At 37.0% G+C, this 13739-nt stretch overlaps 1 protein-coding gene across 1 annotated transcript in view; it reads right to left on the reverse strand.

The window, feature by feature from the left end:
* The window catches only part of PDHX (pyruvate dehydrogenase complex component X), a 40046-nt gene that overhangs the window by 23760 nt on the left and 2547 nt on the right, over positions 1-13739 (reverse strand). Inside the window, exons 2-3 of the mRNA XM_084287870.1 lie at positions 9082-9165; positions 5086-5186 (exon numbers count right to left, since the gene is read on the reverse strand). Coding sequence (XP_084143996.1) covers positions 5086-5186; positions 9082-9165 — 185 coding nt within the window. The remainder of the gene's footprint in view (positions 1-5085; positions 5187-9081; positions 9166-13739) is intronic.

Here is a 13739-nt window from a genome sequence, read left to right on the forward strand (position 1 = left end):
AACCAGATGTTTGATGCTGAATACAAGACTCATACCGATGACAACACAAATGTCCCACAAGTTCAAAATAGTTCCCATGCTAATATGTAGCAGCAGTGTTTTGTTTTGTTTTTTTTTTTTTGCAAAATAAATTTTTTTTTTTGCATGTTTTCATTCCTTTGCAAAGGCATGCATGTACAATAAAGAACAGCTCCATCTTAAGAAGCAGTCTACATATTGTACCTGAACAGACCAGTAAGCACTAGGATATGCTTATGGTGTTAATTCTTCATTGCAATTTTGGTCTAGGAGTGCTTTAATGGAGCTATGAGTGCACATGCAGAAATCCAACAGGAATGGTTGACCATTCAGTAATATAACAATTCTACTAGTCAGAGTTTGTTTATAGACCAGCATTGCATGAACATTCAAACCCACCAACAGTCTTCATAGTGAGCCTATTGTGCTTTTTTCTCATATTCATTACTCCTCAAGATAAACAGCTGTGAAAACTCCAGCATTCCTTCATTTCTAGGACAAGTTTCCAACACAGATGAACGCATAGTTTATATTTTTAAAAACACGTGTGTTTAAAAATATTTTCAAAAAATAAGAATACACACATATAGCTTTTGCAGCTCAGAACAGAGAGACAAGAGCTGTATCGGTTAACTTTTCATCTCCTGGATTTTTTAATCACATCTTCTGTATTTCCAAAATTCACAATACCAGAAGACCCCTTTGCATAAGCCTCAATGAACCCTGGAATCTCAGATGTAGAAAGAGCTAAAATAAGTAGTTTCACAATATTTCTATTGCTCTACATGTAAGCATAACCCAGAAGATTCTAAGAAATCCTAGCTTAGCTGACAAATCAGCAAAGCACAGCTGAGCCATGCCAGGGAGAAAAAGCTGGAGGTTACTCCTCTATGCAATTAAATTTTCCTCTGAGCAAGTACAACTGCAACACAGTGGCAGGTAAGGTGGACAGAACTCATGCTGGCTGACCACAGTGGAAGTTTTATATGTAGTAGTTTCTGTTCATAGCAATTCTCATTTAGGTCACGAATGAGAAAATTGTAATGGATTTTAAATACAGTTCTTTAAAACAATCATTCATCCCCTGTTTTCAGTCCAAATTGAACTAAGTATTTTAGGCAAAAAAAGTCACAGTTAATCTAAGAACTAACACTACTGAAAGAATAATCACCTTTCTGAAATTACCCTTCTAAAATTTTCATTCACTCATTTAAGTTTTTAGTGCATTTTATACCAAATCAGATGTGATCATTAAAAGACAGATTCAGAGGGAAAAGGAATGTATGTGTATGGACCTATTTTATTCTTAGCCCGCTCTTTCTTATATCATACATACTTGTAGCATATAGTCATAAAAAAGGGGTTAGAGAAACCTGAATTCCTTTAATCTAATAAACCTTACCTCTTTAAAGGTAAAAAACCACAGTGCTAGTTTGCATTTATTTGACTCAAGTTTTCCACTCAGTTAACATAGTGCAGAACTGTAGCTGGAATCAAACAATTTAAAACCGTTGCCTCGTTTCTTTTAGGAAATGAATAAACTTCAACTGATTTGACCGCTGAAATGCATTATACTTGTTCTTAATTCCCCATCAGCTACATCACATGAAACTTCTGAGATGGGCTTTGAAAAGATAGCCTTTTCAATATGAAATTATCTCCCCATCCACAAACCTGAGCATAACGTCAAAAATTTTGCACAGAAGTCTACTGAACATCCAGTATAGTGCAGGATACTGCAAAAAGACTATTAAGAACTGTACTTGAGCTAAAAAAAAAAAAAAAAAAATAGAGAAAAAAAAAAAAAAAAAAAAGGAAAAATCACATCCTATTGCTCCCCTATTATTCCAGTTCCCCAAAACATCAGTTTCATCCTGTACTTTTCAGGAGACTGGAATCAAGTTTAATATCTATTCTCTATTACAATATTTAAGCCCATCATTTCCAGATTCCAAAATGGAGTATTAACCCATTAAAAATTTATTTGGCATAATAATCTGTTCATGCTACTCCAATAAAGCTGCCTCTCTTCCCTTAATCTGAAAGACATTACAGCTATTATCCCCCTTGAGACATCTCCTTCTCAGACTCAGCTTCCAGTGTATGATTGTTACTGGATGGCGTGAAATGTCTTGGCTAAGGTTGAATGCCATTGCTAGAGAATCTAACTGTTGCCACTGCTGAATGTTGCTAGAGAGTCTGGTTTTGATTGATATAAAAAGGCACCACAACAGCAAAATATATATAAGGAAATTTTGGAATCTGGGATGGTTTTGGAATGCAGGGAACAGGAAAAACGCGGTTTCTGAAATACTAATGCTATCTGTAGTCATCATGAACCACTTTTAAAGATGCTTGCAAGTGAGCACTGGAGTCTATCCTATCCTTTACACCTCTTGGGCAAGCATACTTTAAAAATTTTAACACAGAGAATCCCCATGCCTCCTCTTCACATAATCTCACAAAGCAGTATCTGTAAATGCAGAATAGATACTTCCTATTAAAGAAAAAAAATGAAGAGGTTGCACAATAATTTTCAGAAGCATTCAAAACTGAAGACGAAAGAATTAAAAATAGTGAAAGCATTACTCATCTACCAGTTACGAAAATAACAATATGAAGACCAAAAAAAAAATCCCCATGCTTTCAGAAGTGTCTGCTGTGAAATTTTGTTCTGGAATACCAGAATGGATTCTCTGAAAATTACTAGATGTGTTGATATGCGGTTGAATGCAACAGCAAGAGTTTTATCAAGGTGCTACAAAAAAAAAAAAAAAAAAAAAAAAGGATCTGGGGAAAATAACTATTTAGCAATGTAAATTACAAGAAGGAAAAGGTTTACAAACTTGCTATTTATATAAACTACTGATCAAAATGCAAGTTTTTTTTGTAGAAAATGCAACGCTAATAATAATTTCTTATAAACCCTGACAAGCTTAACTTGCAGCTGCATTCCATCCTAGATCACTTCTCCTCCTAAAACACCTCCCACCTATTTTGATGCATTCACTTTTGCAAAGAATGCTCATACAAAAAAGGAAGATGCTAAACGGACCATCACTTCTCAAATTCTCCCATGAAGGCAAGTACTCGCCCCTTTTTGCAAAGAGTAGCTACGCAAATACATTCTGCTACAACTGCATTTTCGTACAACAGCAAGAGGCAATGTAACATACCAACCCAACTAGCTTTTGTAATAGCAGCACAAACAAGTCTCACTGTGGGCAGGGTAGAATTTTGTCTTGCACGCTGTTGGCTCTAGGAACTAGTTGTAGCTACACCCTTTCTGTAATTTTCTAAGTAGCTAGATTACAACTAGTAGCAGTATGCCTATATAGCTCCACAACCCCATCTCTTGATTAGATATTCCCTAAATGAGACCTCCCTGACCAAATTACGTTTTATCTACTATCAAAATTTGTCATCAGCAGCGTTCTCTTTCAGAGCGCAATCCCAGTTCTCATCAATTGTAGGGCAGTTACCAGAGTAACACTGTTTAGCTGACACCAAGCATATGGAAAGGTTATCTTCTGCCACGTTAATTAAGCTATTGTTTCAGAGCAGGAGCCATCTTTCACAGACCTAGTCTTAGAAAATGGCATTGGAGAGAACTACTGCAATCGTTATTTTTCATCTTCAGGACAGTACCTAAGAAAATTGGTCTTACACTTTGTATGATTTTAAGAAATTGATAGAAAAGGAAGGATGATACTGTGATTAAGCCACTGAACTCAAACTTCAAGTCCCTGTCTATACTTGAGTCTTTGCTTTTACCTCACTGAAGCAGCACAAGATCTCTGGTCTTTAGATGCCTACTTGCAAAACAAAAACATTTAAAAAAAAAAAAAAACAGGAAAAATATTCATATGCCATTGGCATTGAAAATCCAAGGTCAGTCCTAAATCTGTTTCAAAGCAGGAGAATTATTTATTCCTGTAGTAACACTGTTCTTCAATTCAAGCAGTTTATTCCCTTAGTGTGGGTGCAATCAAATACTTAGATTTTTTGATTTTGCAGTCAAAGCAAATCTATGTTGCTAAGCTCAAGCAACCAAGATCCTTCCCAATCACAGCCAACTCTTAAGTAACTCTGCTCAGCACCCTTCCTCTGGAAATTTATCTTCAGTGGTAACAGGTAACCAAAACTGTTTATAGGAACCCAAGTAACATCAAAATGCCACTCATCTTCTTGCATTTTACTTCTCCATCTCTACATGTTTGTTCACTCCCTTCTTTCCCAACACCACCACTTTGAACTAGATGTTTCTATAAAGGGTTTCATTATCTATTGCACATACATGACAAAACAATTTCTCCAAAGTTCTTATTCAAAACTCTTCAAATTCACTGTTAACGTTTAGTTATTGTGAATGGAGGGGAAAAACATCTACTATACTCCCACCAGCATGAAAATGAGAGAGATTTGAAATCTTCAAGTAGTAAACAGTTTGGGAAAGAAACGCATAAGAAATGGAAAAGGGAGAAAAATTGTGGTCCTCTCAAACAAACCACATGGTTGGATTCTTTTGAGCGTAAGGAATGAAGCCTATAATTTCTCCATGGTATCCATTTAGAATGAAGTAGAGACTAGACTATAAGCACCATGCAAATGATGCTTATAAAACAACGTGTGGTTTGCAAGAAAGAGTATGTTACAACTTTATTAATAATTTCACACAGGAACAACAGAAGATCGCTACCGTATTGTTGGTTAAAGCACCACCCAAAACTACATATTCCAAGTGACTGTCACTTTTTTCTCTGAGAAAGAGAAAAACTGCAATATTTCATAGGTGTGACTCATAAGGAACAAAAGATAAATTAATACAACTCAGTTGGACTAACTGAAAATCTCTCTCTAAATATGTCTAGAAATTACAAATACGAGTGGTTTGGTATACATACTGATATAAATAGAGCAATTATTTCTCACTGGGAATGCAAATAAGTACATTATACTAAGAGCTGAGCAGACTGAAAGCTATCTGTCTAAACTAGTTTTTGAGGCATTATGCTAAACAACAGTCTCAAGAGAGATTGTAACATCCTACTCAGACAGAATCCCTACCAGTATTTTTGCCAATACGCCATCATCACTCGATTCCATGGTAACCACCGCTTTGTCTGTTTCAATTTCACACAGTGCATCTCCAGCATTCACTGTTTCACCTGCAAAATATAACAGAACTTAAGAATACTTAGACTAAACTTTCTTTCAGAACTATTTAACCATGGCAGACAGACACATAAACATACAATAAAGGCACTTTACATCCTTCAATACATTCTACAGCTAGCAGATTCCCCATCATGGTTTATCATGATATATTGTATCTTTCAATTCCAAATATGAACACTAACATTCAGAGACAGAAACTGCAGCAGCAGAACATTAACATATTCATTAAATTCCAAATAGCATTGTTTATAGTAAGCTTTCCAAAAGGAAGTACATACACACACAAAATTAAATTTATTTGCACGAGACCATCAATCAGTAGCACTGGCACAAATATAATCCCCAGCCTTCCATTTTCATTGCTAGCCATAAGCCTAAGATGTTTAAACCAGTAATTATTAAGATTGGTCTTAGTCAGCAATATGTGTAACTAAGTATTACAGTTCCCTAGTTTGTACCTATACTATCAAAGATTTTCAGTTAGAAATCTCAGGAACTTGAATCCTTTTGGCAAGCTTATCTGCAGGCTTGCTTCCTCAATCTCATACAATCAAAAGAGGTCTAATAGAAATGCTTTTACTTTGTGAAATAAAAATATGCGCAAATATTAGAATCTGCTTTTGCAACATTACAGAAATCCAAGTAGAATAATTTTGAAGTCTACCCTTCCCCTGCTTTTCAAGTATACCTATAACTGCGGGCACATGATAAAATTACAATGGGTCTGGAATCCTTCAACACACCAATACTGACCAGATGGCCTACATTAAAACTGAAATTACCCTGAAGAACTTTGAGGTAGTTGAATGCTTTGGTCTCCAACAAAATATTATACTTCTCCTCATAGAGCACTGAAAAATGGGGTGAATATGTGCAAGTCTAACATGTACAGACGTGAATATCTCCCCAGTACCAGAACTGCTGCAACAATATTATCTAAGCACTTAATTCTTTCTGCTACTGATTCTTAAGCATCAGAAAGAAAAAAAAGTTGTGCAGGTTACAACCTGTATTTTGGTATATGATACACTTAAAATTTTATTATTGAATTATTGCCTGTTTCAGAACTACCTCAATTAGAAGGGAAAAATAAAGCATTATATGATTCTCGCGATCTCTGCAGTAACAAGCAATAGCAGCATTCAAAGCTCAACCAATTACATAGTTTTAGAAGTCGTAAAAATTCCTATTGAGGAACTTGGCAAGGGAGGTCACAAAGTAGTACCTGATTATTTAATTTAATAGTCTAATTGCCGCACCGCACTTTGCGATAACTAGAGCATAAACAGTCTACACAGGAAACTAAATTCCCAGGCTTTATATCTGTGGCTTAATCCCATTGGATCATTAATTCAAGTGGCCTATATATCATTAAATCATTAGGTAAGTACTTCATAGATGTTAAGAAACCAAACTGTTGGGCAAATTGTGCAATCTACAAAGCTAACATAGGTAAACAGAAAGGTGCTTAATTCCATCTTAGTCTCTTCTCCCAGCCTGTAATCAATCTGTAAATGTTCTGTACCTTTAAAAAGAAATCTTACTATTGGAGGCTGCTTAGCACTAACTCTAACAGTGCAAGCTAGGCAAAATAAATTTCATGTGTTTGTCCCGTACAATGCATCTCATAACTTATATACATGGGGCTGTTCACAGAACGGTGAGGATTCCCTTACACAGGGAAGACAAGAGAAGGAGTCTTCAGGGAAATAGCCAAACCACTTTTCCATCACTGTTTGTTTTGTTTTCCCTTCCCTAGTCCCAGTACATACTGCAGCCAAGAAGTGGTCAAAAATTTGGAAGGAAACTGTTCATATGCAATTTCAAGAACAATTTATAGCAGCCTTCAAAATTTCACGGGTTTCAATGTCTCAGTGCTATAGAAAGGATCATAGTTATTTTCAGTAGACTGCAAAATTTGTGATCACTCCTAAATAGCACCTACTTTGACGTCAGTTACAAATCAGCTTTCCCAGCAGAGATGTCTGGAATGAACAGCTTTGCAAAATGCGTGTTTTTATGCTTTCTAATGAGAAAGCAGTGTTTCCAATGGAAGTTGCCTGAATGGTACTCTGAGATTATATATAATGCACTTGAAAAAACTTTTTATACCCCCCCCCCCCTTTTTTTTTTTAATTTAAGTGAGTAATTTCTTATAGCTAAACTGAATGATTAGTATTCCTGCTGAAGCTGAGTTTCCTTCTAGGAAATCATATCCAATTGGCATTCAGTAGGTGCATCCTCCGTTCAATTACTTGCAGACAAGTATCCAAATCACAAGATACAAAGTGCATTCCTTGGTACTCTTTGCAAATCAAATCAAAGTTGACTGAGCATAGAGACTGAACTCCCTGGAGGTGATGTCTCACAAGAAGACCAAGTTGCACTGCACTAGGAAACTGCTAGCACTGCTGCTTGGTCTGTTTCCTGCACACGATAACAAGAGGGTTTTAGTCTCCAGGGCTGTTAATCTATCATCTTTCATCAACATTAAATTCATACATAATAAATACAAGTTTTTAGAAACACAGTTTTAAGTGAAGGACTTTATTACCCACAGGAATCAATATAAAACTGCATTAACAATGAGAGAGAAAGACTAAAGCTGTCAATTAAATTCAACATTTTTCCTTCTGCTGTACCGATATCATCTGCCCATCCTGTGAAACTGTAAAATGAAAACACTTGATACTTAAACAAAGATCAGAAAAATGATCAAGTAGTATTCTACTGACCCCTGCTGGTTATAGTGGAAAATAACACTTCATATGCAATCACCAGCTTTCTTCTGTCAATTGCTTGGCAATATTTATTTTCTTGGATATTAGATTATCAGACATTCATATTCACTTTTTAAATTTTATTATGTTTACTTTCCAGACTTCCAGAGGGGGAAAAAAGAAGTTCACTGGCACTTCTGTGACCATAGTTAATTCCTAACAAAGCAATATCATATACTTACATTTGGCCTTGCTTTGAAATGGCACACATAACAATGAATATCCTGAAATAGCTTCTCAAACTCCAACCATCAGTTAAGAATTAATTTTAATTTAGTTAAAGTACTTTTATTTTCCTTTTGCATTTTGTTTGAAACGTAGCGGGAAGAAAAATCACTGTATAGTGGTTACATCCTTGGACCATTTTATGAGGAAAACTGATTCATCCATGTTTTACGGACAAACTATCATATTCTTCCTCGTAAATTCTTCAGAAATTCTTACCAGAAGCAAAACATCGTGTCCATTACTAGAGGATCTATGAGCTATACTGTTGCCATCTGTCTACCTCCCAAACTGTATTCAAAACAGATACAAGTAAAGTACTCCAGTAATACAGCAATGGAGGATGTACGAACACTTTAAAGGCTAGCAGAAAGAAATAAATTACTTATATAGTCAGAACACTCAAAACTGATGTTTTGGTCAAATGGTGCCTGTTGAAGAGATGTGCTTTACTCCAGATGTATCCGCTTCTTCCGTAAAACCAAAAATGTCTGAGGACAGAATCTCTACAGTAACCTAAAACTTCACAGTGCATCCTATACGAATGGACAACTGGCACCTGGAATCCAAAACTACAAAGTCAAATTCTAATATTACACTGGAGAAGTAGAAGGGGTAGGAAGAGAATAAAGTTTTTCCTGACGGAACTGGGTCTACTGTTTTTTTTCCCACTTAAATACGATCTATATGAAGACAAAACGTACACTCAGCTTAGTTATCTAGCTACTCCCACATAATTTAACATAAGTCAAGTACTTTTCAGTTGTTAGTATTTTGCTTCAAAATACTAAGGTACAACCTGAAAGACCAATCTTATTCTTATAGAATATATAGCTGAAGAATTACAACTGTGGTCCTAAGGGGAAAAAAAAAGTCTCACCTTCCTTTTTTAACCATTTCACAATGTTTCCTTCTTCCATTGTAGGAGAAAGGGCAGGCATGAGAACCTTAATTGCAGGAGTACCTGTAAAACAATAATAATATTATTTAGACTAGATCCTTTTCCAATTATTTTCTCAGTAAATTGCTTAAATGCAACTAGAAGTGAATGAATCTGAAGAACAATTATTGAACAAAATATTCACTACAATGATGCTCTTTCTCTAGAATGTACATACATGCACGCACTGTAAATGCACTCCCAAGAACACCAAGGGAAACAAAGCACAAAGCTCTGAATCTGTCTGTGCTTTAAATATAAAATTAAAGCTTTATATTTTATAAAGCTTTATAATAAATTGAACCCTGTCTTAAATAAAAATACAACATGGACACTTTAGATCTGATGAAGACGACTTCAGAGGCTCAAGCTGCTTCAGCTTTGAAACAGTTAGTTTTTAAGGGAAACGTTTCCTAGGACTAAGAATTAGTGCATTATTAAAAATAGACACTAGTATTTCAAGTAGCTCTCAGTTCAGCTTGACCTACTGAACAATGCTTTGGTGGATGGAAGTGAAGCACAGTTGTAAGACTTTTGTCCAACAGAAATGTAAACAGAAAAAAGATTTACAGCTTGCTTAGAGCTCAAACTATGCGGGTGTTACCAATGAAAATGCAACAACAAAATATAAATATCACTAGAAGAATATAATCAGCTATGATGAAGCTGTAAATTTTCTCCCTCATATAAATGTCACAAAATTCAAAAGCTGAGCCACCAACAGCCTCTGCTTCTTGCATACCAGAGACAGAGGTACTAAGCCAAACTGGGTTTCCTTTTTTTTTGTGTGTGTGTGTTTCTACATGTGGCCCTACACATGCTTAGTTCTGCCCCATCAGAGCTTCTCTTAGCAAAACCTTGGCTGAAACACCATGCCATAGCCTCTCCTTCCCTCCAGGACACACAAATAAAATGAGTCTCAAAGACAAGTGAGCAGGGAAGGGAGTCCAAGCGTAAGACTTGTCAGATATAAGCAAACCCAAAGGAAAGAAAAACCCCAGGCACAGCAGTGTGCATGCACACCAATCTCAATCCTTAAGAGAGGCCAAAACTGCTGCAGTCACAAGAAACTGAATGAGAGGTATTGGTAAGTTACCCATTGGTGTACCCTGACGGGCTATAAAGGATTGGATACTCCATCCAGAAATGCCTCAGTGGTATTCACCAGCATTTGTCTCTCTAGTTCTGCAGTCTGATTACAAACATATGAGCACTGTGCCTACAAAGCACCTCCTGTTCTATCTCAGAGTGCTTCTCTGTCCTCAGATTTCTAGCCACGGGCACGTGTGTTAGGACAGAGTGGGGTGGAAATGCACAGAACACAGCTACCCAAATGTCAGAATCATCTCCGACTCTTAACCAAAGGTGAGTGACTTCAACTTAATTGTGACCCCTGCCTTAATGCTGAACTGGAATACTAAGAGCATGACAAGGCAAAGCATGTAATCCCATTCCCTGAAGTTCAGAGTCCTGGATTCTGAGACCAGAAGTTTCATAAATTTTCTCAAAATCTACCACAAACACCGTGTGTTCCTTCTCCTCTCCACTGCAGGCTTTGGAATTTTTTCCAGATGACAGATTAAAGCATATCTTTTAAATTAATAAAGCCCCCCTGACCCCAGTACTCCAGACAATGATGAGCTGCCTCCTGCACTGATAAACTGTTCCAGCATTTATTTATCCTTTTTCCTAGGAAACCATATCTACTTTGCAGTCTGAAACTGCCCAACCCAAATTTCAGTGATTGGATCTTAGGTCCGATAAAAAAAAAAAAAAACTTGAAACATTTCTCATTCCAGAGATCTTCCGTGAGCGTCTCTATAGAGGGACCAGGTAAATCCTCAGCCCTTTCCTTCCCGTGACAAGCCAAACACAAAGATCTGCAGGGTGCCACCACGTATTTAAGCAATAAAGACCCCAGCCTCACCACACCACATACGTGTACTCGGCACAGGCGGCCAGCAGCTCGCTGCCACGTGCCAGCCAGCTGAACCTTCCCAGGGCACCTGAACACAGCGGGAGAAGCGGCCCTGCACAGCACCCAGCTGCGTGACACCCACGTGGGACTGCAAGCCCAGGGCTCATGCCCAGCACGCCACCTCCTGCCCTCTGATCCTGGTGCCACGGGGGCACGCAGACGCCCAACCGGTGACACCGGAGATACCCTGCTGACCTTCTGCGGAGAGCGACGAGGCCAAACTAGTACAGCTCTTTAGGCGCTATTTTGGAAGAGCAGTTTTCCAGTGCCTGGTCAATTTTTAAAGCTCTTTTTGAATTATTTTTAATCGGAATTTGTATCGAGTTAAAGCACAGAAACAGACAAATAGGAAGAACACTGCACATAATGGCAAACATCAATTCTGCTTCATATTCCCCTTTTCTCTGTACCCTGTCAGCAGCATTAAGGTTTATCAACAATAGGAAGCAGCAGCACATTTCTCCCAGTTCCTGTATTGCTTAGAACAGGAACAGCTTTACACACTTAGGAGTGACCCCATTTTTTTCCCATTGTCCAGAATAAAACAGGCAATGAAATAAAATCAGAGGTTTCAGCTAAAAGGCCAGAATGAAAACACTTCCCATCCTTACTTCCAAGTCCTAAGAGTTGGAAGATGGTTAAGATCTCAGAGAAGACAAAGATAAAAGGTAAACTTCAATTAATACACAATGTTTTAAGGGATTTAAAAGCATCCACCTCTGTTCTGTAATTAATTAATGTTAATATATCCAATAAATCTGCCCTTGCCTGTCTCACTGTTACAGGATTATGAAAGAATTAAATTATTAAACTTGTAAAAGGTATTAAAACATAAATATTTCAGAGGTTATGTAGAGTTATAGACGTGGCATAGTTTTTCCATTATTGCTGGACACAATGCATTTTTAAAATGCAAAATTGAAATAATGTATTGAAATATCTAACAACCTCCGCAGCCATTAATGACCTCACCATTTTAGGAGGCGCAGAGAGCAGAGAGTGAGCTATCTATTCCCCAAAGTCCCCAGGACATCAAAACAATCAGGGTCACGCTCCCCAAAACTCTTGAACTGTGGATACGAGCCCAGCGTATACATGGTTCATGTTTCCAGCAGAATGCATGAAGAAATACACATTTCTTTCAGCTGCCTATTCCCAGGGTATTTTTCCTTTTCCAGCTCAGCCCAAGAAATTGTTCTGTTCTTTCTGTGATACTGAAACACTTGTCAGAGTTGCATTATTCATTACTGTAGTCCTTAGAAATGCATCCAGACAATGTTCTGGGTAGCACTGCTAGTCTTCATCTGAACTTCCTCCAAGAATTTTTTTTATTTTTTTTTTAAGTTTCTTTTTGCAAGCTCTCATCTTGGGCTAATACACATGAAAATGATCTACAATGTATATTACTCTGTGAATTCTTCTCTGTGCTCATGTACCACATCATGTTTTATTTATGATTTTTTTTTCCTAACACTCCAAGTTAAAGCATGAGTTTATTTTTCTTTATGCTATGTACATTCATAGAAATACATTTATAGGTAACAGCAAGTAGAAAATACATTACTTGAAAATTTACACTATGTAAATAAATGCTTTCCATTTCATTTGTCTAAATTGATGAGTCAACTTTGATGATCAAATACAACAACAACAACAAAAATTACTTGGAAGTCATACCCCACAAAAATCTAGGACTACCTAGAAATTGGCCATACTTCACTGAAAAAAAATAATGAAAGCATTCCACATTTCTAATGAGAAAAATATGTTTTTAAAACACAGTGTGTCATAGTTTTTGTTTTAGTAAAGAGTTACTTGACCCATTCCCCACAATATGCTCCATACCATGGAATAAACCCAAAACTGAGCAACAAATCTGGGGTACTGTAACATTTTCCCTTTCCTGTTATGAGCAGCTACAACAAACCATACAGTCCCTTCTGGTCCTTTGAGCAAATTAAAAGACAAGATGCAGCAGCAAGCTTATATGAAGTACTGGAAAAGTAAACCAGAGACAAAAGAGGAGAAAGAATCCAAAAATCAAGGCATGCATTAAAATGCGTCCTCTGAAAATGACGAACCATTGGGCCTCATTGCAATAATGGAAAACACAAGCGAGGAGCAGCATTCAAACTGACTGCGCAAGGTGTATGACCCTGCCCTTAACAGTCACAAAGAAAGAAAAATTCTACCACCATGGCTCTGCAAAAATATTTAGGAACTGTACGAACAAAACCTACTATAGGATTGTGAAATCCTATAGGATTGTGAAAACTAATCCTATGCTCCACTTTCTTTGAAGATGGACTCCAACTTGCAGGGCCCATACTACTACTTGGAATGTAGCTGACCTTTTACTTCAAAACAGAATACTATATTTAGTATTCTGGGTATGAAATAGACACAGAGTGATGTGGGGATTCCAGGCTGGAAAAGAAACATCTGGCTGTAAAATTCTGTGCATTGTCGTTCAAGACTTAAGATATATTGCAAAACAACTGTTGATGTTTTCTTTTGGACTGTTGAGATGTTTTCTTTAGACCGTTCACCTGAAAGTTCAGCATACTGTTTAAATGACAAAATAATTTGCATATGGAAATATTTCGATCACCAAATGCAT

The sequence above is a fragment of the Netta rufina genome (genome assembly GCF_964035555.1).
Source record: "Netta rufina genome assembly, chromosome: 5".
Lineage (NCBI taxonomy): Eukaryota > Metazoa > Chordata > Aves > Anseriformes > Anatidae > Netta > Netta rufina.